At 42.9% G+C, this 25,973-nt stretch overlaps 1 protein-coding gene across 1 annotated transcript; it reads right to left on the reverse strand.

Moving 5' to 3' along the window:
- Nucleotides 1–289: 289 nt before the first annotated feature.
- Nucleotides 290–25,517, reverse strand: RAD54B (RAD54 homolog B; the record flags this gene model as incomplete). Its single annotated transcript, XM_081206079.1, has 15 exons — nucleotides 290–718; nucleotides 1,882–2,082; nucleotides 2,241–2,307; nucleotides 3,977–4,238; nucleotides 5,791–5,966; nucleotides 6,289–6,363; nucleotides 11,974–12,264; nucleotides 13,342–13,481; nucleotides 13,780–13,987; nucleotides 16,722–16,947; nucleotides 18,049–18,211; nucleotides 19,546–19,830; nucleotides 20,770–20,961; nucleotides 21,472–21,520; nucleotides 25,485–25,517. 15 exons carry the CDS (start codon nucleotides 25,515–25,517, stop codon nucleotides 522–524), a joined length of 2,565 nt encoding a protein of 854 aa, XP_081062205.1. The 3' UTR covers nucleotides 290–521.
- Between the last annotated feature and the right edge of the window lie 456 nt (nucleotides 25,518–25,973).

The raw sequence follows: 25,973 nt of genomic DNA on the forward strand, positions 1-25,973 counted from the left end.
ATTTGTGAATAACTGCATCAAAGGGACTGTCCAAAAGAGGCTCATGACATATATAGAGCATTCCTATGATGATTCCATTAGTAATAAGTAATAGGAGGAGAAATATTTGCCCAAGTTCAAGAGTGTGCTCAGCCCCTGGAATACGCAACGGTAGCACAGCCTTGTGAAGACATGGAAACTGTGAGCAACAAATGAAGGCTTACTGCTATGGAAGTAATAGCCATGATAATAAGAAGGTCTCTTCTACGTATGACATAAAGGAAACCCTTGGGCTGGGTTAGCTCCAAGAAAGATATTACAAAATAATTTTATTTATGACACCAAATCAGAGAAAGTAATAGTAAACAAGATGTCTTCCCCAACCATAATTTATTCTTAAATCTTTCCCCAATATAAACCTTATTACATGCTCTTTATAATTCCCCAACAATCCCATTAGTTTGCTTTGCTTGTAAAAGACAACGCACAAACGTCCATTGTGACTAAGGGAGAAACTAACGTCCCTGTTTAGATGGCATCATTTAGTTGGTCATATTTTGGAAAACGAATGTAATGTTTTCTTTTACTCTTCTAAGAAAGGGATCGGGAAGATTTTCGTGATTCCCAGAATAGTGTTTCCATTGCATCAACTGTGACATAGAGAGGGGCTTTTTTGAGTCAGGCTTCACACTGCTTTGGCCAAGCTGGCAATCTTGTAGAGAAAGGTTTTCCGAGGGACCTGAAAGAAATGGCATTTTTAGAGATGCAGGGAAGAACAACGAATGCCAAATCTGTTATTTTTTACAGAGAACAGTGTGAAAATTATGAAACGGATACAAGATCATGGGAACAAGTCCTTAATTTGTCCCCGTTTAAGGTGTTTAAGCGTGTGTGTGTGTGTGTGTGTGTGTGTGTGTGTGTGACTGAAAGAGCAAAGGCCTATCTAGTCCAGCATCCTCTTTCCCAAAGGGGTCAACCAGATTCTATGTACCTGGAAGCGAACAAGCAGTTCAAGAAAGCACTATGTGTCCTCTGCTGTTTCTCCTCAGCAAGTGGTAATTGAGAGGCATGTTGTCTCTGATCCTGGAGATAATATGTACACAGCCATCCTGACTAATAGCCAGTGATAACATCATTCTCCATGAACTTGTGTAATCCCCTTTTAAAAGATATCTAAGGTAGTGGATTTCGTAGGTTAACTCTGCACTGTGAGAAGAAGTCCTCCCTTTCATCTGTCCCCAATCTACCACCTGTGATTATGATTAAACATGGGTCAAATTATTGCACAAAAGGCATAGTTTGGAACACAAACTGGGAAACCTGCGCACCGCAATCTGCTGTTAGCCTGGATAGCTCAGTTGGTTAGAGCGTGGTGCTGGTAACACCAAGGTTGCAGGTTTGATCCCTGTATGGGAGAGCTGCAAAGCAGGGGGTTGGGCTAGAATTCAGGTTTCCTCAACCTCGGCCCGCCAGATGTTTTGAGACTACAAGTCCCATCATCCCTTACCTGCTAGCTAGGGATCATGGGAGTTGTAGGCCAAAAACATCTGGAGGGCTGAGGTTGAGGAAAGCCTGGGCTAGATGATCCTCAGAGTCCCTTCAAATCCCACAATTCCATTAATCTATTCTATTACAGCTCCCATCACCTCTAACTATTGGCCATTGGCCATGCTGGATGTTAGTCATCAGGAGGGAAACAGCAAGTTCTCCATCCCTGATTTAGAGGTTCCACAAAGAGGCAATTTGTTATTCACATAAAAGCAATTACCACTGAAAGCTACCAATCCCTATTTTTGCAATTTATAAAGCCATTAAGGGAATGCTGGGAACCAAATTGTATACCGAGTTGGGGAGGAGCCAGTGGCCAATGGAGAGGAGGAACGAAAGCAAAACAAAACTCACCTAGGTCACCTTCCTTTTCTGTACATTTACACTCCAGCAAATCGTGGGTAAGGCAGCTAGACTCTTCATGCAGGGTGAACAGATCTCTAAGTTCTTCAACAGAAAAGCGGATGTGTTCGGATCCCTTGGAAAAGTCGACAACTGCCCCAGAGAGCCCTTGCTTACTGATCTGTCTCTGATAGATTTTCTCTTCTATTGTGCCTGCATTGAAAAAAGCAGAGACACTGGTTTTATTTCTGGAAATGAGGGCCTGAAATAAAAGCCAACAGAAAATGCTGTATAATTCTTAAGAGCGGATACATCTAGAGATGTTTCCTGCGAACCAAACTCAAACAAGAGTTTGCAAATATGCGGCGGACCTGTAGTAAGCAGTCTGTAAATATGCACTGTATGTCTCTGCCCATCTCTCCAAACTCTGGCCATTGCCTAAAAGGGAAGGAGAAGGGAAATATGACTGAGCACACTATTCTGTATTATGTGGCTGGCAAGAGCATTTCACCTTATTTAAATTTACCCGCTTCTCTAACATTTGGTTGTCAGTTCTTTTTCGGACCCAAACTATCAGGTCCCGGAAATTATAAGGAAAACCAAGTGCAACATAAACCTATATATGTTTATTAAAAAGTGGATCCTACTGGCCAAACCTAAATGTGAAGGAGAACCGTAACTGGGGCTGCCAACATCTCTTCCCTGTCTTATAAACAGCTGTGGGTGATGCAGCATTTGGACTGAGGCATGGCAGGAGGGGAGTGCAAGCATGAACCTCCACCTGCCAATTGCGTAATAAAAATCAGCACCCCTCCCTATAGCCACTATTAGCTACGGAGAGGAAAACACACAGGCCTTCCACAGCTAATAGAAGCTTCTGGCATGAGGGATTATCTATCAGAGACTCAGCACAATGGTAAAGGGTTAAAACCCCATTCTCCGGCTCTGCAGTGCCACTCCAAATCAGGCCTCCCTGAGGCTGTGGCAGCACCAGTCACAGAACATCTCGTGTGCACTATGGCCTTAAGATGACTCCATTAAAACCAACAGAATTTGTATCATCAATTTCAAGAGCAAAGCATCCAGTGGCCACGATCAACCAGGCTGAATTGTCAAAACTACACAGGCTCCTCCCCCCCTTTTATTATGATTACAGCATCTCTACCATCCTTAACCCTTTCCCAACAAATTAAGGTAATGTACGACTCCACTGGATGAAAGCCCGTTTCCCTCATACACATCTAATTTTAAAAGTAATTTAGTATTAAAAACAGCAGCCATCTCTACATTTTTTTTACCCTGTGTGTGTCTGTGTACATGTGCAAAACAATGGTTAAGATCCAAAGAACAACTTTAGGTGTACAAGGTCTTTGGCAAGCCCAGTGAATTTTATTTTTAACTTCTTTGAGCAACAGGCCTCCATGTCAAATCACAAATTTTCTTTTTAACCTTCCTCAGTTTCAAGATCAGTGAGCTACATAGCACGAACGTGAGGAACTAGTGCTTTTTGGGGGGAGGGGGTTTATTAGGTTACTACTTTTGGTTTGATTTTATATGTTGTGGTCTTATTGTAGCACCCTGAGACCTCCAGGAATAGGGCAGTGTATAAGTTGAATAAATTAACAACAACAACAACAACAACAACAACAACAACAACAACAGCAATGGCTTACTTCAAAGCGTGCTTCAGACAACGAATGCAAGGGAAATTATTCAGCACTTCATATATTTTAACCATCCTGCATAAATCAGTTATGGCATTTTCGTTTCTTGCAGCTGAGCTCAAAATAATGAGACCCCTATGCAACTGACTATTCTCAAAGTAACTACCATATAACCCTCGGAAGGGAGAAGTTTGCCTATTTGAATTGGGCTTGGAGCATCCTGTTTGAAATTTCCTGTGAGAAAGTAAGTTGGACTTCTGTTATGGAAAATATTAATTCCACCTGCATCCATCTTTGGTAAGTATGCTCAGCAACCCCAGGGCATAGACCTGCATACAAAATGGTATCAATCTGGATGTTTCTTTGAACAAAAATGTGTGCCATTAAACAGCTGCTGCTAATGATGTCTGGTGTAAAAGGCTTTTCAGACATTCACAACAAACCTGAATATCCGTGGCTGGATTCCAATCAATATCGTATAAGATTAAATGGGACGCCCCAACAAGGTTCAGACCCACGCCACCAGCCTTTGAACTCAGCAGGAAGATAAAAGATGGGCAGAATTTACTATTAAAACCATCGACGATCTGCTGTCTCTGGGAGACAGGAGTGTTGCCGTCAAGCCTTGCATAGGAATATCCATGGCGTTTGCACACCTCTTGCAATATGTTCAGGGTCTGTGTGTAATTGGATACCACCACGACTCTGTCAATCCAGAATACAGTAGATCTGTTACTGGCTAATACAGTTCCTTCATGTTCATTGCATTTAAATCTCCAAAACGTATATATCATTAGTGTGCGTACCAAGGGCAGGGTACATAATTTGCATGCAAAAAGGTCCAGGGTTCAAATCCTTGGAATCTCTAGGTATAGAGTCGAGAAAGGCCCCTTTTAGCATAGAACAGGGCCAGGTAAGTGCCAGGCCACAAGCCACAAGCAGTCTGCAGCACTTTTGGATCTGGCCTGCTGCATCCCCTCCTCAGCACTGCCCCCCCCCGAAAGTTTCCATTCACACAAATGGGAGATATTTTCTTAATTCCTGCCTGGGTTGTGGCAGGGCAAATTAAGAGCCAGGCAGCTGGGAAGGGGAGGGTAACACTCCCCTGTGGTAACTAGTTTTCTAAAAGGTCCCATATGCTATGTGGAAGAGGTTATGGGGGGGGGGTCATCATAGCAGCTGAGGGCTGTAGACAATGTTGACAGACCAATCGCCTGTCTCAATACTAGCCTGCTTCCCAGGCTACAACTTTGCTAAAACTCAGTGAATGCCAGGTAAACAGATGAACAACATTATGGAGACCTAGCCTTCTTCCTTCAAAGAGCAGAGAGTGACAAATAGCCCATAGGGCAGAGGTTGAGCATGAGTGTTTTAGCCAGATGCCACCTGCATGGGTCTAAGAAGTGCATTGTTGTGGTTCAGGAGGGAGGGGGTTTGCCTTGTTTTTACTCCTGCCCATGCAAAATGGGCTCCACCTGGTACACAGGCTGAGACCCTACCTGCCCGCGGACTGTCTCGCCAGAGTGGTGCATGCTCTAGTTATCTCCCACTTGGACTACTGCAATGCGCTCTACGTGCGGCTACCTTTGAAGGTAACCCAGAAACTACAACTAATCCAGAATGCGGCAGCTAGACTGGTGACTGGGGGCGGCCGCCGAGACCATATAACACCAGTCTTGAAAGACCTACATTGGCTCCCAGTACGTTTCTGAGCACAATTCAAAGTGTTGGTGTCGACCTTTAAAGCCCTAAACGGCCTTGGCCCAGTATACCTGAAGGAGCGTCTCCACCCCCATCGTTCTGCCCGGACGCTGAGGTCCAGCACCAAGGGCCTTCTGGCGGTTCCCTCACTACGAGAAGCAAAGCTACAGGGAACCAGGCAGAGGGCCTTTTCGGTAGTGGCGCCCGCCCTGTGGAACGCCCTCCCATCAGATGTCAGAGAGATAAACAACTACCTGACATTCAGAAGACATCTGAAGGCAGCCCTATTCAGGGAAGTTTTTAATGTGTGCCACTTTAGTGTATTTTTGGTATTTGTTGGAAGCTGCCCAGAGTGGCTGGGGAAACCCAGCCAGATGGGCGGGGTACAAATAAATTATTATTATTATTATTATTATTATTATTATTATTATTATTATAACATTGATTGTTAGGATCATCTGTTCTAGGTGTATGTCATCTGAGAGAAATCAGATTAAATCAAAAGATTTAACTACACTAAAAAAAGAGAGAAAAGCTGACCAAACCAATTTCCTACCTTTCTGCAGGGCTCAGTTCCTGAATTGCTGCCAGCAACTGCGTCAGCACGTTCAACTTCCCTGAGTCAGTCTCAGAGAAAGAGGTTGGGGTATGCTCTTGAGAAACAATATCAAGCAGAGCCTCATGGAGGTTCTGTTTCTCTTGTACATCACAACTCCGATCACATTCTCTGTCCTTGAAAAAGAATAGTTTATTAAAAGTTGGGTGGATTGTTAACATGACATATTATTTTTAAAGCATCAAGCACCACACTTCAGACAAGTTTACTCTGGATCCTGGAAGGGTGCAGCTAATCACTAAAGCCGATTTTTTTTTCCTTCAGCAACAAACAAAAGTTATTAAAGCCTTACAGCAAAACATTTCTGCTTCTTCCTTCTTCAGCTGCTCTGATGTGAATAAAAGGATGCTGTAGCCAAAGTGGGCGTTATAAAACACTGAGGACAGAATATCCCAAAATGTTGAATACGTAGATAATACTGCAAGTATTAATTCTTACTTTTCCTTTGACAGAGCTCCCACTCCATGCCAGCAGTTTATATGACAACGCTTCTTTGTAGGATTGTGTGTGTTTCTAATTAAAGGCAAAAGGTTGCATGGCTTGAAAAATCTCGTTAAAGCTCAGTAAGGTTTACAAGTCTAAACTATGCAATCAGCACCTCTTAGCTCCGTGGCGCTTACTCCCATGAAACTATATACAGGACTGCAATTATTCCAATACTAATAAATTGGGTATCACGCTATGTTCCGTGGCTCTTTTGCACACACACAGCATCATGATGGAACAAGAGAGCTGCCTATAAAATTTACTATGACACATCCTGCCTCCGCCTATGGGCCTGATCCAGTGTGTGTGTGTGTTGGGGAAGGCAGAGGAAATGACTACATTTTGTTTTTTTTTTTTAAAAGTATTTCCAAGCAGAAGGTTCAAACTTGCCGCTAAAGCAAATAAAGCAGCATCTTAGGCAGGGGATGCTTGGCAGGTCCTTGGCAGGAAAATCAGCATGGAAAAGATTCCATAAAGGTAGCATCATAGATTTGTAGGGATTTGGAAGGGATCTCGAGGGTCATCTAGTCCAACCCCCCTGCAGTGCAGGAACCTCAAGGAGATCATACATTTTTAAAAGATTGCCCTGAAGGAATCATGGCTGCTACTGGCAATATAATACAATACAACAGAAGCAATAGGCATTGCTTTGTAAAAGGACAAGATAAAATACGCTGGCATCTCTTGACATCTTTTATTAACTAGTTTGAGAGGGAGTTGGGGAGACAGGAAAAGAAAAGCCCAATTAATAATGAGTGCAGAAGCCAGCTAAGAGAATAAAGACTGTAAGAAATGGAACTGATAAAGGTTAGCATTTCATTTTCACACTTTCCAGGCTTGAGGTTTTTGAAGAAATCAAAAGGTGCAGCTACTTTCTGAAGTATGTAATTTCTCAGGAGATTTTTGCTGATCTGCCGGTAGCAGCAGCAGCAGCAGCTGGCACTGCCTGTAGTAAGTAACGAACAGGGCAGCCTCGAGGCAAAGGGAAAGGGAGACAAAGAAAATTCATTTGTCCTGTAACAGCAGCCAGAACATCTGAAGGGCTGGAAAAGAATTTGATCCTTGCCTCCAATGCCTTCAACTGCAGCTGCCACTGCTGATACTAACAACCATCAAGAGCTGTTCCATGTGCTCAGGTGAGAAAGTAGAAACCAAGAGGAGATAGATAGATAGATAGATAGATAGATAGATAGATAGATAGATAGATAGATAGATATGGATAGACACACACACACACACACACACATATATATATTATATAATATATAATATAATATTATATATATATATATATATATATATATATATATGCTTTCGTAGATTTTCACGGGTACAGGAATGCAGGTTTTGGTGTCTTCGGGTGTCTTCCCGTGTAAGAGTTGGGGTGTCTAGGCGACGTTTCGACGAGGTCTCACTCGTCATCTTCAGGCTGGTGCTTTCGGCTTCTTGTTACTGGAACAGAGCAGGATCTCAGTGTTTGAGTTCCTATAAATACTGTTGAGGGGGTGTGGTGTATAGCCTCCAACGTTCTGGGCAGAGAGGAAGTTCCCAGGTTAGTGTGTCTTTTCTTCTTTTGTTCATTAATTACTTGAGGGATATCTTGAGTGATTTCTTGAGTGATATTCTGAGTACCACTTAGGAGGGTCATTAGGTGTGGATTAGTTGCTAAAGCTTTCGTGTCTTGACCTCTTGACCTTGTGAAGAGTTTTTTCTGAGAAGATGGCTGTACTGCACTTAGTTGTGCTCTGGCTTGGCTTCGAGTATAGGGGCGAGCTGTGGTTTTGTGCCCTGTGCCAGCCAGATCTGTGTAGGGATTGCAGGGGGGTGCAGCATCCGGAGGTGCCACTATGGTTTGGCTACTGGATGGTGTCTGTAATTTATCTGTGGAGAGGGTCTGGGTTTGGGTCTGGTGTGGTTGATTGGAGATGGCGTTCTGTGTGCCTCTGGTTCTGGTGTCGGTTTTTGTGGGGAGGGCTATTTTCCAGATGTCTGGCAGGCGGGACGTATCGTCACGCTTGTTCATGTTGTGAGGGTGTTTCTCTATCTCGATGGCTTCCATGATTATTCTCTTGTGGTGGTGTTCCATGTTAAAGAGCAATTTGGAATCTGAAAAATTAATTTCCTACGCAACTGCCGAGACAACAACTTAATTCCCACATGCTTCCAACTTAAATTCCACTCTAAAACCCCAGCTACCGAAAGGATCCTGAAACGAACTGAACTATCCCTAATCAGAAACGAACTACATAAGAAAAGATACCTACTAAACCAAACCAACAAAGATCTGCTCACTCTTCACCTCAAACTTTGTAACAAAATCCACCCTGCACTCTGGGACAAATGCAAACAACTAGCCATTTGGAGAGCTGAAACGGAGTCCGCACATAAGACAGACACACACACCAACAAACTCCACAAACTAGAGAAACGCCAGAAGCCCAGCCACCCTCCACAACAACCCATGAAACAAACAGTACATAACATATCAGACAGGATCCTCACCTCAACTGAAACCAAAGTACTCTCCAAAGGTTTCAACTTTGCAGTCGCCCCGAGACGCATCCCCACGGAAAACATCATATGCGGAGTCGAAGCTAGCCTAACCAAAATCAACCCAGATGAAGCCAATAAAATCAGACTTGAAGTCACCAACATCCTCTGCTCCAGCAAACCACCCAGAAGCAATTTACACAAAGAAGAACAGAAAGCACTCACCAACCTGAGGAAAGACAACAACATAATCATTCTCCCAGCAGACAAAGGTAATGCCACTGTTGTGATGAACACATCGGACTACCAAGCAAAACTATCAAATCTACTCCAAGACCCTACCTACCAACCTATAAAAACAGATCCCACCACCTATCTGGAAAAAACCACCAAATCCAAAATAAAAGCCTCTCCTATCAGTGAAGAAATCCAGCTAAGAATCATCCCCAGAGAAAAATCATCCAGATGCCCCAAACTCTACGGTCTCCCCAAGATACACAAAGAAGGAACACCACTCAGACCAATAGTCAGCTCCATAGGCTCACCTCTACAAAATCTCGCTAAATTTCTCGCTAAGCAACTTCAGCCCTATGCAGAATCTATCGCTTCACACGTTACAAACTCCTTCCAGTTCATAGAAACAATAAAGAAGCAAAACCTACATCCCGACGACCTACTTGTGAGCTTCGATGTTGTATCTCTCTTCACACAAGTGCCCATTAATGAAGCCTTGACAGCCATTCAAAACAAATACAATCCCCCCGAATACATCCTGGACCTGACCAACCACTGCCTAACCAACACGTACTTCATCCACAATGGACAAAGATACAAACAGATAGAAGGAGCACCTATGGGATCACCCCTCTCACCGGTCATCGCAAATCTGTACATGGAACACTTTGAAACCAATGCTTTAGACAAGTCAGAACACAAACCCAAACTTTGGCTCAGGTATGTTGACGACACCTTTGTAATTTGGCCACACGGGAAGAAAAAACTAGATAGCTTCCTCACACATCTCAACAGCCTACACCCCAAAATACAATTCACTATGGAAATAGAAGCCAACAACCAACTTCCCTTCCTTGACGTCCTAATCTACAAAAAACCTGATGGCTCCCTAGGACACACTATCTACCGGAAAAAAACACACACCAACCGCTACTTACATGCACAATCACACCACCACCCTGCACAAATAAACTCCGTAGCCAAGACTCTCATCTCCAGAACCAAACGCCTGGCTGACAAAGACCACTTGACAACTGAGTTACAGAATCTTTCAAATGTGTTAATCGCCAACGGATACCAGCAAAACAGGGTTACGAAGCTAATCCAAAAAGAAACACCCCCCAAAAAGCAAGACACAGAAGAAAACAATGGCATGGCCCTCCTTCCTTATATCAAGGGCACTACAGATAAAATTAGCAAAATCCTCCATAAACACAATATCAAAACAGCCTTTTGCACCAACCAAAAAATAGCCAATATCCTCAGAAACCCCAAAGATAAAATCCAGTTAGAAAACCAAGGGGTCTATGAAATACCCTGCAAAGTCTGCCCAGCCACGTACATTGGACAAACAAACAGACGAATAAATGCACGTATCGCAGAACACAAGAATGCCGTCAAAAAAGAAGAAAAAACTTCCTCTCTTTACCAACACATGAAAGAAACAGGACACGAAATTAATTTTTCAGATTCCAAATTGCTCTTTAACATGGAACACCACCACAAGAGAATAATCATGGAAGCCATCGAGATAGAGAAACACCCTCACAACATGAACAAGCGTGACGATACGTCCCGCCTGCCAGACATCTGGAAAATAGCCCTCCCCACAAAAACCGACACCAGAACCAGAGGCACACAGAACGCCATCTCCAATCAACCACACCAGACCCAAACCCAGACCCTCTCCACAGATAAATTACAGACACCATCCAGTAGCCAAACCATAGTGGCACCTCCGGATGCTGCACCCCCCTGCAATCCCTACACAGATCTGGCTGGCACAGGGCACAAAACCACAGCTCGCCCCTATACTCGAAGCCAAGCCAGAGCACAACTAAGTGCAGTACAGCCATCTTCTCAGAAAAAACTCTTCACAAGGTCAAGAGGTCAAGACACGAAAGCTTTAGCAACTAATCCACACCTAATGACCCTCCTAAGTGGTACTCAGAATATCACTCAAGAAATCACTCAAGATATCCCTCAAGTAATTAATGAACAAAAGAAGAAAAGACACACTAACCTGGGAACTTCCTCTCTGCCCAGAACGTTGGAGGCTATACACCACACCCCCTCAACAGTATTTATAGGAACTCAAACACTGAGATCCTGCTCTGTTCCAGTAACAAGAAGCCGAAAGCACCAGCCTGAAGATGACGAGTGAGACCTCGTCGAAACGTCGCCTAGACACCCCAACTCTTACACGGGAAGACACCCGAAGACACCAAAACCTGCATATATATATATATATATATATATATATATATATATATATATATACAGAAGCATATATCTGTAGTAGTTTCTGGGAGGGAAGCATCTTTCCCAAAGCTGCCATGGGCAGGTCACTCCCAAAGGGTAAACATCAAAGGGCATTAGGGCTGTGTTAGAGGGAGTAATGATCTGAACCCCAGGTGAGAGATGGAGATGGAACTACAAGGGAAGCTCAGGTAAGAGCTGGGAGGTAGACTGCCCCAAATAAGAGATGTGCCTGCCACACAATGTATGCATGTAATTTGTTTCTTCCTCTCATTGCCCACTCAGATCTGTTGACTCTGCAAGCACCATAGTTATTCACAACTTTCAAGGTTTGCTCCTACTCCCAGATGGTTCGTTAAGAAAGTATAGAAGCAGCACCTTTCTTAACAAGAAATATTCTTAACAAGAATATTATCATGCTGCTGAATCAGGTTTTTTAGGTGAATTAATATAATTGGGAATAGTTTCATTGTATTTTTGTGATAAACTCGTTTTGAATTACTGTAATTTGTGAATTTATTGATATGCTTATGTGGTTTTTGATACTTGCTGGTCTTTATGTTGACTGAAATGCTGTCCATTGTGTTTTTCATGGCACCAATAATGTGAGATGCTTTGTAAACAATGTGTTTAAACAAAGCACAATATACAAACCTTTATTGCTTTGAAGAGAAGGCAGGGGTGGTTGCAAAGTTTTTTCAGAGCTCCAATGCATATTAAATGGGAGCTGTTTTCCAGACTACCTTGAAGGCAAGCTCTAACAAACGGAGCGCTCAGCAGACTTCGATAGAGATCGAGCTGCAGTGCTGTTGGGCGGCAGAAAAGTATGCTCTCCAATTTAGGAGGGAGGAATTTGTTTATGACATCTTGGGTTCTTCTCAGAATGAAGAGTCCAGTGAGGCGAGTCAGTTCTGCTGCTCTTCTCTCTCCCAGTTCAATTTCTTCCTAAACAAATGAAATGGACAGTCAAACTGGCTCATACAAGCAAGCTCAGCTGACTAATAATGATCTATAGATATAGAGACCTGCAATGTTGTACTGAGGAGTGTTCCTCAGTCAGGCAGCCACGTCCCCTTCCAGGATACTCCATTCCATCCCCCCGCCCCAAACAGTCAGTACAGAGCATGTGCAGTTCTGATACATCCCCCTACTGCAGGTGGGTGGTGACATTTTGGCTACACAAGACAATGGCACCCACACCTGAATTTCAGAAATGGAATGATAAATCCAGTTTTCAAGTTCACATGCCACTCTAGCTTGGCTAAGAAATCCAATCTGGAGCAGAGTTAAGACAATAGAGTTTCCATGAGGAAGAAGCAGACTTATCCACTGTTAATATGCACCCCTTAACTTTCTCCCGCATAAGTCAATAGTTGTCATTTCACTCCTATAGGGAAGAGTAAAGTACTGTGCCTGAGGACAACTGTTGCAATGAACACCAAACTTGTCACCCACCCGATACTGGGTGACTCATCCAATAACAGTAGGGATCCTCAAAATATGAGCATATTATGAGCGTATGAAGTTCCTTTGTAACAGATGAGACCATTAGTCCAGCTACTACTGTATCGTTTATGGGGACTGGCTCTCTAGGATTTCAGGCAAGGATCTTTTCCAACCCCTTTTGAACTAGAGACCTTCTGCATGCAAAACATGGGCTCTGCTTCTAGGTTATGGCCCCTTCCCACTCATCGTGCCAAGTATGTTGTGCCTCTGCATACTGATTTGCTCTGTGCACTCAGCAAAAGTTATGAGCATTTTGCCAGTTTTCAACAGTATTCAGCAATGGAAGTCACTATAGAGAGCTAAGACCAAACGGAGCCGTTTGTGTTGTACAATAAATTCTGAAAATCCTACTCAGGTTTTAGAAGTATGAACACATGTAACACTGCAAGGGTAAAGTAATGCCTTTCTGCACAATCTCATCCAAAAGAACTGTTCATTCCTCATAAATTGTCAAGAAGCACTGGGTGCCCCTTAATTTTAAATCATATTCAATTCCAGATTTTGATGATAATGTACCTTTGTTGCTGAAGGCTCTCGGGATCTGAGAATAGGTTCCTCATATACTTTTTTGTATGTAGACAAAGGACCAAGTATTCCCGGATTTACATACTCTATTAATGCATAAAATTCTTGCAGATCATTTTGTACTGGAGTACCTTGGAAGAGAAAAGGAATGCATTTACACCTTCAGAAGGGCTTCCCACCCACCCCCCAAGAGCTGATTACGTTTTATTCATCTTTTGCATTACAATGTAAATTTATCTTTTTTACTGTATGGCAAACAGTGCTTCCAGCTAGAGGGGTCTGATCTCAACATCTTGTTTGGACACAAATAACTCTTCATGTAGTATCCTGAGAAGTGTTCCTTCTCCAGCTACATTCATAAATGTAACAAACACTTATTTTATCCCCATGCTAGTCCGTTTGCTGGCAACAGGATGATTAAGTACTCACCAGTCAGAATAATTCTCCTCTCACAAGACAGACTGGCAAGTGCAGTCGTCGTCTTAATAGCAGCATTTTTCAAGCGATGTCCCTCATCACAAATGACAAGGCCAAACTGCGCCTTCTGTATTTGGTCCAAGGAGCGTAGAAACATCTCATAACTAATTATCAGGACTGAATAAAGCGGGGAATTGATGAACTCTTCTACTTTGTGATCCTGCAGATCGTAGAGAGAATTATAATGCTTTGTGGGTCGGGCAAGTTGGCAGTTTAAAGAAACAAAAATGCCTGTGTGTTTACTTCCTCACATAGCGGTTAGTTAATCTGTGTATGTCACTGCCACAAGACATGGACATAGTTGCTAGTTTAGATGGTTCTCAAAGGTGACAGCATCTTAAAAAGCAGAGACATCACCTTGCCAACAAAGGTCCGTATAGTTAAAGCTATGGTTTTCCCAGTAGTGATGTATGGAAGTGAGAGCTGGACCATAAAGAAGGCTGATCACCGAATAATTGACACTTTTGAATTATGGTGCTGGAGGAGACTCTTGAGAGTCCCATGGACTGCAAGAAGACCAAACCTATCCATTCTTACGGAAATCAGCCCTGAGTGCTCACTGGAAGGACAGGTCCTGAAGCTGAGACTCCAATACTTTGGCCACCTCATGAGAAGAGAAGACTCCCTGGAAAAGACCCTGATGTTGGGAAAGATGGAGGGCACAAGGAGAAGGGGACAACATAGGACGAGATGGTTGGATAGTGTTCTCGAAGTTACCAGCATGAGTTTGACCAAACTGCGGGAGGCAGTGGAAGAAAGGAGTGCCTGGCGTGCTCTGGTCCATGGGGTCACGAAGAGTCAGACACGACTAAACAACTAAACAACAACAAAAGTGATTACTCCAGTTCACAGGGGAGAAAGCTATTCGTGGCCAATAGTCATGATGGCTGTACACTACCTGTAGAATGAGAGGCACCATGCCTCTGAACACCAGCCACTGGGGAAGAAGAGCAAGAGAGCTATTGCTTTCATGTGGGAAGCCCTGCTAGATGAGGGCAATGGTTTTTCAAGCCCAGAATCCTGTTTCTCAAAGTGGCCATGATGTGGGCTTCTTATGCATGAGTGTGCATATAAACATCCTAATTCACATGCACACTCTCCAGTCAAAAAATGTTGCACCTTCTGTTAATTGCAAAGCAAAATAATGGCTCTGATGAGGGGGAGGCACCCTGGTGTTCTGGGGGGGGGTTGCCCTTTTTCCTATCAATTGTTACATTTGTTGTAACAGCAGAGGAGAAAGGTGGAATGACAGATCATGGTAGGCCCATAACAGGAAACACTATCCTCCTCCTGGCAATGCTGATCGGGGGGAAAAAGAAAGAAAGCTGCTAAAAAGCTCCTCATTATTCACAAATGGTGAGGTGCTTCTACTCTGTTGTGTTGCAAGTCCTTGGGTAGCTCCATTGACAATACCACACAGTATGTCAATGTAGAGTTCTAAAGCTACATCTAGATTTTATTGTCCCCACATGGAGAAGCAGCAAAAAGCAACACTCAAAATGATTTTTCCACTGTTTTTTATAACAGGAATACAAATGCCAGAAAGGTGCAGTGTAAACATTCTCAAATCAGCTAACAGACTCTGCAACAGTAAAAATAGAACTGAGGTCTATCCAAACACCAAGGAAAGTACCTAGCAATGTTACAGGTGGCAGGTGAACATTGTTCCTGGTTCGCACATCATGTTAAACAATGGTTTAAAGAAATCTTAGTTAATAAGCCATGGCTTAGTGTTATATACTAACCCAGCAAAATGCCTTGTTTGTGCAAACAAACCATGGTTTGTTGTTGCTTTATTGACCTTAGTATTACATGTGAATGTAAGTACCTCCCTAACGATGTGTGTGTTTGTTTTGTTGTCCTGCCCAAATTGCCCACCAGGTTACTGCAACTTTAAGCAAGAGAAGCCAAACTTGGCATTCAGCAGCTCTCACTAGAAAATTTCCTGAAGTTCACGTTGCTGCTAACTCTGACTAATAACACGATCCTTTTCCCCATCCAACTCTGCCTTTCCCTGCCCCACTTCAATTCACAGCTGCAGCTCAAGCTGGAGTTGAAAACTTAAAGGGAATTTCTTTGACATATCACTTTGAGCTCTACCTACTTTATCCGAGAAGGTACAGCTCACAGCAGCAGCAACTTTATGCCTGAATAGCAAAGCACAGAAATAGAAGAGAGAATGCCAAGTAAGCGGAAGGAATTCAAAAGACGCTCTATTCCTGTTGATCATTACAAATGAAACAGATGAAAATACTTAAGTGTGCATTATTGAAAGCAGTCTTTTAAGCATCCAGTAGCAGATGGGGAGGGGAGATAGGGGATGGCTCCAACACAGGTAAGGTTTACTGAGCTCAAATTTATGGTAATGGGTCAATTGTCAAGGACCCAGTGGGCAGACCAGAGGAGTGGAAGAAATTGATTTCTAAAAAACACATGCTGCAAAGGAGTATGGGCATTTCTTTCTTGGGAGAATGTAAGGAGAACACTGCCGCTTGATTAAAGTTCCTAAAGACTGCTAAGATTCCCACCCCCTCGCTCTTGGAGCTGACCAATGGAAAGAGAAATGGTGACATGATGAGGCAATGCTAACAGCTGGGCACTGCAAAGCCTTATGGGAAGTCAGGAAGAGGGGCAGCTCAGGGCGAGAAGTAGGTCGCGTGGAAAGAAGGCAGTGTATGACAAAACAGAGTGTGGTGCTGATAATGCCAAGGTTGCAGGTTCAATCCCCATAAGGGACAGCTGCATATTCCTGCACTGCAGGGGGCTGGACTAGATGATCCGCAGGGTCCCTTCCAGCTCTAGGATTCTATCTGCAGAACGTTCTTTGGCATTTTTCAATTAACAGTGGTTTAAGAATGGTTTAACATGATGTACAAACCAGACTATTATCTCACCTGATCCACTAAGAACACCTTGATTCTCTCACTTCCCAGCCATTTTTGAAATTCTTTCCCCCAGTTCTTCACCAGACTCCCAGGAGTGACTATTAGTGCCTGTTTTATTACAGGTTTGCATCCATATGGCCCTTGACGCAGGAGAGTCCAGAGGACTGAAATGCACTGCAGAGTTTTTCCTAAACCCATTTCATCTGCAAGAATGGCTCCAAATCTACAGCTTACTCTGAAAAAAGACAATTGCATGGTTGATACTTTATTCTTCTTCTTCTTTAAAGCTTGGCAATTTTCTGCAAACCATTCTTAGGAAAATCCATATTGTTAAGCTATCTAAGTCCTTTTTTCTTTTTCTTTTTCAAAAAATATGTATTGAGGCCTGGCCTTAGATTTCTATTTCGTTTACTTACTATTTGTATGTGTTGGTTCAGTCACACACCTTCAATAATATAACAATGTTGTTACAAGGTGCATATCAAATAATTCATTTTAGTGCAAAACCAGAAAGGTCCCCACAAAACCCACAAGGGTAAAAACATTAATATACAGAAAAGGCTACAAAAATGAATTACAAAGTAACATTTATGTTTATTAGCTTAATCTAGTATTTTTTTGCTTAGAATACACCTCCTTCTAAGTTTCTGAGGCTGTTTTCTTATACAACCTGAATCAAATTTCTAGAAAGCTCCCAATTCTGACAAAAGCTTTCTCAACTTACTCTGATAAGGGAACGAGATTGGAACAGTTTTACTGAATGAACAGGAATCAATATCCCTACTTTCGCCTTTCATTGTGGTCTTCTCCTTTGTTGTTATTCAGAAGTCCAATGAGGCTTACACTCAGGTAAGTGTGTATAGTTTAAAATCCCTACTTCAAATTACAGAGTTTACATTAAGCAAATGGCACAGCAATTTCAACAATGAGCTTTCTCACTAACTTCCCTGTTAATATGTAACGTGTCAAGTGTATCTCGAATGAGTGCCCTGCTTCTCTGAGGGTGAAATTTGCTAGGAGAGAATCGGTTGCATTATTCATTAATAGAAACCTCCTGCTGCAGCTGGTCGGAATGCAATTCAACCAAATTAACCACCAGGGCTATGCCATTTCCTACCACTACAGCATACCCATGACATATAGGCCAATTCTCAATAAGCTTTGGAGATACCAGCCTGCCTCCCACCCCATGCCAAGGTTCTAAAAAGACCGAAGAAATCAGAAAGCAAGAAGAACGTTTGCCCACCTGTGTGATTTACTGCAGATGACTAAAAGGCCATATTCCAGCTTTTGTTCACGCAATTTAAAAAGAAGTACAAAATGATTATCCTCTTACCTCATTCCCATCATACATTCATAAAGAAATGTGATCCCTTCCCGCTGGTGAGGTCGAAGATGGTTGACAATGTGGGGGTCCACAACAACATCCACCACAGGCAAGCCCAACTTGTTGAACAACCGCTGGTGATTTGGGGATGGGCGCAGCATAACTAAGCAATCTTAAATTTGAAGCACAGGAATCATGAATGCAACATTACTCAGTAAAAGCTACTGGTTGGGGGAGAAATCGACAGCTGGCAAACACAGTTATGTTTTTAATTATCAGAACAGCAAGTGGTTGTGAATGTTACCTAAATAGATTTCACTCTTGTTTTGATTTAAATGCATGGTGTGGATCTGCCCTCAAGGTATGAAGGAATATTTGACTGGCCACTGCTGCCTTCCCCAACCTAGTACCGTCTGCTTTTGGACTCCAACTCCCATCAGCACCAGCCAGCAAGCCTAACAGTTAGCGCTGATGTGAATTATGTTATAAGAATTTTAAGGTCTCATATATATATATATATATATATATATATATATATATATATATATATAGTTCGCAAATGTACCAAGCAAGTACATACATAAATGTATAAACCACATGTCTGAAACCCCACAGAAAAAAAGTCCTGAAACCATTTTGTCTCTCCCAAATGACCTCAAATATTTCTCTGCAAGGTTGAAGGAAATGAGGAGCCTCCCCATTGTCTCTATGCTCACAAATCCTGTCTCGAGGGCACATTTAAGAAATGAATAGGGTGAACCTGTGACCTGTATTCAGGAACTGAGTAGTTATCATAACAAAAGTGTGGTCAGGATGCCCCAGGTAATCCAATCAGGTAACCTGGCAGACAAGATAAAAACAATGCACTCAGACTTATGTTGTAGTCCGCCCCTTCTCTGATATATGTATGATGTATGGAGGGGTGGTCTTGGGCTCCAGGGTGGGCAGTTCAAAAGTCTATATAAGGGCTTGAGCGCATGGTTCGGGGTCCCTTCTGTCTCTTGCATGTGGCAGTGAGCACCTTGTTGCAACAGTTAATAAAGATCAGGCTTACTAGCTGCTTTGCTTCTCAATATTCTCTGGTTGGCCTCTGTTATTTTCTCCTACCGATAGAGAACCTACAAAAGGACTCTATATGGGCTCTCAGGTACCCCATAAGGGAAAAGGAGCAGTTTTTTCTTATAACAATAAGAAGAAACAATTGGAGGGCCCCAGGCTGGGAAAGGTTAGGCTGCTGCAGAAAAGAAAGCATCCTCTCCAAATTAACCAGGTGGGTGGGCATTAGTTGCAGATTGTCCATTTAAATGTATTATTGCCTGTTACTAGCAACCCCTGCACATCTCCTCATGTAGATTCAAGATTAATTAAAAAAAATTCACCCCAATATACTGGAGCAGAGGAGGCCAAAAAAACAGGGTCTAAATCCTGCCAGTCTATTCAAATTCAGAAGAGGATAAAACAGAGGTTAAAAACAGATTAAAGCAGGTGAACCATAAAAATCCTCACTTGGTGCGCATGGATCATGACGTGGGTTATAGTTCTGGGAGCCTTTGGGAGGATTTCCTTCAGTGTTAGTTTTGGATACATTTTTGAAAGGGTTGCAGAATGGTTTTGCAGCAGCTTGTGAGACGTTCCAAATCTCCTCGGCAGTCTTCACACCAGACTGGAAACACTTGCCGCTTTTGAAGTCCTCTTCTGCAATTACGCCCATCACTTCGATTTCTTTGCCTCCAACCACCAGAGTCTGGCCTTGGTCAAAATTCTCCAGGTCTTTGGCTTTGTATCCAGCACCTAAGAAAGGCCGCAAAATGTTTAGCCGAGATGAACAGAAAATTAAAATAATAGTCATAATAAAACTGTCAGGTAAAAGTTAGACAAAGACTTTGGCCACATTAGGTGGGATCCAGAGTACTCTGTCCATGAACTGAAAGGCTCCAAGATCCAATGGAGACTCCTTGCTGGAAGAAGGGAAGGAGAAGGCAATTCTCATCGATTCCTCTAAAGCCCTGCAGCCTCCTTCTTCTCATGCTTATCCAGAGGATTCCCCCAACCAGTTCCATGCATGTCTGTTTGAGAACCCCTGAATTAAGGGGTGTGAAGTATTACTATACTTTTGAACCATCAGAACAAAGCAAATAATTTGTTGGATTTATCAGTTAGAGTAAAAAAAATAAACCGAAATGGTGGGGTGCATTAAACATGAGCCTTCAGGGGCCTTCAGCCTGAGATTTGGCTGCTTATTTCAACTAAGAGGCAGGTCTCTGGCTCTGAAGCTCCTGGTCACATGCATCTTTTCCTAACTACCCTCTTCTCTCTCCCAGTTCTCTTCTCAGACTCCTCCCAGTCCTTCCCCACACTCCTCCAGATCTTTCTCAAGCACCAATACTCATACCCTAAGTCCTTCTGTTCCTTCTGACCTACTTCCTTCTCGGGCCCCTCTGCCTCTTTTACTCTTTGTTTCCCAAGCCCCTGCACCTGCCTGGCCCTTCTCTCTTGGATCTGAGCCCATAACCAATAGCAAGCAGCCAGAGACAATTCTGGCTTTCCTACTTCTCTGTGACACAAGAACAGTTCAGCCAATCACCGACAAAGACTGCACCACTGCCAAATTTCCTACTCCATTGTAATGCCGACCATACAAACAACTGTTTTCATTTTATTCAAGCACACATTCCTTGGGGGGCAGTGCTGAACTTCTACACATCAGAGTTGCACTCCAATTGGCATTACCTCTTCCAATGTCTCTGCCTTCTGTATCTTTCAGGGTCACCGACTTCCCTCTCACAATAAGAATGGCATCACCTTCCCACTTCTTGTGTTTTTTCTTGGAGGCCTTGCACCACACTACGCTGAAGTATTTTGTCAGGCAGCCAGGCTCCTCCTGGTGCCTGGCTGTTGCTGTTGTCACTGGGCACGCTGGACCTGTAGAGGCGAAGACACACAAAAAAGGGGAAAGAGAGAGAGAGAGCGCTTGTAACACATCCCTCAGGCTGAGCCCAGGGAGGGAAATGACAAGACAGCTGTGAGTGCTAGCTCAGCTGTCAGTCTTTTCCCCTTCTTCGTGCTTTTAGATGGGCTATATGCCTTTCTTTTTTTAAGGGGGGGAAAATGAAACTTGCAGACACACTAAATTTGAGAAGTGTATATGGCACTTCCCATAAGTTCAAAAGAAAAGGGGGAAGGTTTACTAGAACAAATGCTGAGCCTATTTAAATATAACCCAAACAAGTAATTTATACCATCTAGTATCTCTTGTCCACATTGTAGCATAATTCTTTTTATTTTTAGTATTTTTTAAAAAATGACCATACTGTATACTGAAAAATGCAATTCTAGCAATAAATTTCATATACACTGGTTTCAGTGGGTCTACTCTGATAATAATCATGCTTTCTACAGTGGAGCAGAAACATGGTTTATTCTAGTACTCACTATCTACATAATTTGAACATCCTTGCCTGTGTAGAATGTGTGGGATTACCTTGGAAGAAGTCAGAAAGATTATTCATTTTTTAAGCATTTTAATATGCTATGCAGAAGCAATTCCATATAGACAAGCCAAAGACATTCTTGGAAGGGGAAGACATAATCTTTCCAAACCACATTACATAAACCCAATTTACATAAATGTAATTCATTCAATAATTTAAACAGGAAACTAATAGTAGAGACCAATTTTAATAAGGGTTATTCGAAGGTAGTCATGTGTATCTAAATATTCATGTTCTGCCCATCCTGTCTACAAACTTCCTTTAGTGTAAATTAAAAAAGCAAAATTTCTAGAATTTAGTAATCTGGAGTCTAACTAAGCACACAAATGTTCCTTGATTTCCTAAAATCCCATTAACCTTATCATTTTGCACTAAAGTAGTTAGTAAGATCCCTGAGCAAGTGCTATCCATATCAGTATTTTTTTCTAACTCCAAAATATTTCAATATTTTTTGCAGCACAGGGAAGGAAAGAAAGAATGGGATACTTGTGAACTTTATCTCTGGACTGCATCAGATATTTTATCCTATTCTAGTCCTGAGGTGCCGCCCACAGAGCAAGGCAGGTTGATTGCTGCAGCACCATGGAGAGCTCCTAATTAACAACGTGCTTGACAAGGGTTGGAGGTGAGCCTTTGCCTCCAAGTCCATCTTTCCGATCCTCCACCTCTTTTATTGGAGCACTAGAGGCTCTTAAAGGGCCAGCCCTTTGAGCTGAAGATAGGCACTTCTCCTTTGCTCTAGGTGTCCCATGCACTGTCAGACTGGTGGGGTAGCATAGGAGGCACTCAGTTTCTCAGGCCAGAACTAGCCGCCTGTCAGGGTCTCAGTTCTAGTTCTATGGCCCTGGTCCATGGGATCCAGTTTAGCGACTTCCTGCCAGTCAGTCTCATGGTCAGTGAACCCCCTGATCCCAAACATGAGACCTGAGGCTCTGAAGCTAGGAATCTGGTCTAGCTTCTCAGTGGCAGTATAGCCTTTGACTCGTTGTCCTGGTCACTGCCGGACTTCAGGATTATGACCAGTTTTGTTTTCCAGTTACCTCTCTAGGCACACTGTGTTCCAGAGACAAATATTTGAATTATTCAGGCAGCATCAATTTTTTGGAAAGAGTTGAAGTCCCTTGTTCTTACTCTTGTAGGATCTACCAGGCTTTTATTTTCTCCAGCCCTATCTTCCAGTTGGTCAAGACCCTTATAATGGTGGCAATTAAAATCAAACACAGTCTTTGATAGTCTTGCTGAGAATATCTTTAGCCTGCCTGACATTTTTCCTGATTTTCAGTCCCTGTCCTCTGTTGCCTACTCATGAACCTCTGCTTTCACTTCAGTGACTACTGAATAAACACTCAACATCAAAAAATATTCCAACCATGCGACCTGTCAGCCTTTTCACCAGTTGTCCAGGCTTTCAACACAACCACTGTTGAGGATATGTGTAAAATATTGGATTTTGGAGGCAGGCTTCTGGAGATGCCACTACCATTCCTTCATTGTCATCTCTGGTCAGTCCAATTCCACAAACTATTTGGTTAAAAACCTCTTCAGAAATTGTTCTTGGGGAAAAGTGAACATTGGTACTTACTGTGATAAGTTCCTTCTCTGTAGGAAGGAAGTGGGGTTGTCACTACCCACCTCTCCACTGGCAGGAAGTCAAACTTTTGATAGGGTACACCTGGTGGGCAGGGCAACCCCCTCATCAGTTCAATTTGTGCTTAAGCAGGTAACCTTATAGCCAAAAAATAAACAGGTGAAGAAGAGAAGACGACCCTGGTATGGGCTAAAGAGTAAGAGAAGAACAGGGGTGGGGGAGAGACAAGTGGAGGAACAGAGCAGGTGCGGAAAGAGGAGCCAGGGAAAACAAGCCAAAGAAGAACAAAGGGAAGTCCGGAACCATAGCTAGTCCAAGTAATATACCGTATTTTTCGCTCCATAGGACGCTCCTGACCAAAAGACACACCAAGTTTTTAGAGCAGGAAAACAAGAAAAAAAATCTGACTCAAATTTTGTACTAAACTATTTAAAACAGCAAAGTGTGTGGCTTCTGTCCACTTTGCTGCTTTAAAGCGAGCCATGGTATATAATGATGAGAATGGAAAAAGGACACATTCCATTATAATGTTTTTACTGTTATTAATCAAGAATATTAATAGTCAGGGAGAGAAACCAGGGCTGTGCAAATGAGAAGTGCTTGGAGTATGGAGGAACAGCAAAAAGATGATGATGATGATGATGATGATGATGATGATGATGATAATAATAATAATAATAATAATAATAATAATAATAATAATAATAATAATAATAACAATTTATTATTTATACCCCGCCCATCTGGCTGGGCCTCCCCAGCCACTCTGGGCGGCTTCCAAAAGAATATTAAAATACTGTGAAGCTAAAGATCAAATGATTGTGCTCCAGTTCCTAAATCTCTGAAGTTTTCTCAAAACAGGCATGGTTGTTTTGAAAGGAAGATTCAAAATGGAGTGACTGAGCAAAGAACAGAGGAGGAAAAGAGGGCAGATAAATAGCTTCCATTCAATACCAAGAGAACACAATGTTTTTGGTTTAGTATAGGTGGACTGTACTTGTAAGAATTTGTATAATGAATTATAGAGTTGGAGTGGAATATCAGAGCCTCTTTTCAGCAGTAAAGATTAGCTACTAGGAACATGGTCCACACACACACAGGATGTCTGGTTATAGCTGTGCAGTTTAAACTGTTCCTGAGCCAGATACCTGCTCAGTTTTAGCTGAAATTACTATTACTGGTTTGTAGAGATGCTTTGCATGTATTTATGACTATTTCCCCAAAACTGCTACTTGAAGAAATCCCCAAACTTACTATTTTTAAACTTCAAATGGAGCTCAGAATCCAGTTAGGCAATCCTTTGCAGTTGAATTAGGAGGCACTGAGAGACAGAAATTTGCTGCTCCCCACCCCCACCCTCCACCCCAGGAGCACACAGCCTTCCCTCTGCTTGCAAACCTTGTCCGGACTTCAGGGGAAAGCAAAGTCTGTAGGCAGAGCAGTGTAGCTCCCCACCCCCACCCCCCAAAAGCACCCCAGCAGCACACAATCTTCCCTCTGCTTGCAAACCTTGTCGGGACTTCAGGGGAAAGCAAAGGCTGTAGGCAGAGCAGTGTGGCTCCTCCCCCCCACCCCCAAAGAGCAGCCCAGGAGCACACAGCGTTCCCTCTGCTTGCAAACCTTGCAAACCTTGTCGGGACTTCAGGGGAAAGCAGAGGCTGTCGGTAGAGCCGCATGGCTCCTCCCCCCACCCCCAAAGAGCAGCCCGGGGGCGCACAGCCTTCCCACTCCTTGCAAACCTTGTCGGGACTTCGGGGAAAGCAGAGGCTGCCGGCAGAGCACCGTGGCTCCTCCCCCCACCCCCAAAGAGCAGCCCAGGAGCACAGGACAACAGCGATTTGGCTCCAGGGAACACACATTCGCTCCATAAGACGCACAGACTTTTTCCCTTACTTTTTAGGAGGGAAAAAGTGCGTCCTATGGAGCGAAAAATACGGTAAACACTGAAGCGCTTAATCAAATTCAACATGCTTTAAAGCATGTTATCAAACAGAAGGCAACCAAGCCAAGAACAGGTCCAAGTAAAAGGACTGAGGGCCATAATTCCAGCCATGAATCTGAAAGTGTGGGGTTTCTGCTTCAAAGCTTGCCTGAAGTTCCATTTATACTTGTTTAATTGTCCTAGCAGCTAAGAAACAGCTGGAGCTCAGATGTTAAAACAATGAGGCTGAGTACGATCCAGGCAATGGTCATAAACTCTCTGCCCCTGCCTCTTCCCCCACACCCTTCCCAAATTTGCTGCAGATGGTTGAGGGAAACCCCAGAACAGATTTAGGGGGCACATCAGTGCTTTTTTTTCAGGGGGTACTCAAGAGTACGCAGTCTCAGCACCTCTTTTTTTGGTTGTTAATAAGTGTAGCACTTACTGTAACAACTTCATGGTAAGTACCGGCACTCATTTTTCGGGGGGGGGGGGAGCACTGGGCACAGGGATACCAAGGGAGTGGGAAGGAAAGTTCCTGTGTTCATTTTAATAATGCAGTGGTTATGGTTATTTGTTCATTTATTATGTCAGCTATGTATATATTGCTTAACACCAGAGTTCTAAGCAATCAAGTTACAAAAGATTAAATCAGTTAAAATTAACCATAAAATCAGAAAATTTCTGATCTATAAAGATGTTAATTGCCATTAGTAAGGAGTGGGGAAACACAATAATCTTTTAAATAAATATTTGCACTCTAAAGGGTTTTGAAGTTTATGGGAGTAGGGGGATACATATTTTGTCATCAGGTAGCTAGACTTATATATGCTACTGATCAAGATTATGGCGACTTCTCCAAAATATTTAAACTCCTGAACTGTTTACAAGCTTTATTAAGGCCAATTTATTTCCAGAAATAAAGAGCTCATGA

Source organism: Podarcis bocagei (assembly GCF_964188305.1).
Source record: "Podarcis bocagei genome assembly, chromosome: 8".
Taxonomy (NCBI): domain Eukaryota; kingdom Metazoa; phylum Chordata; class Lepidosauria; order Squamata; family Lacertidae; genus Podarcis; species Podarcis bocagei.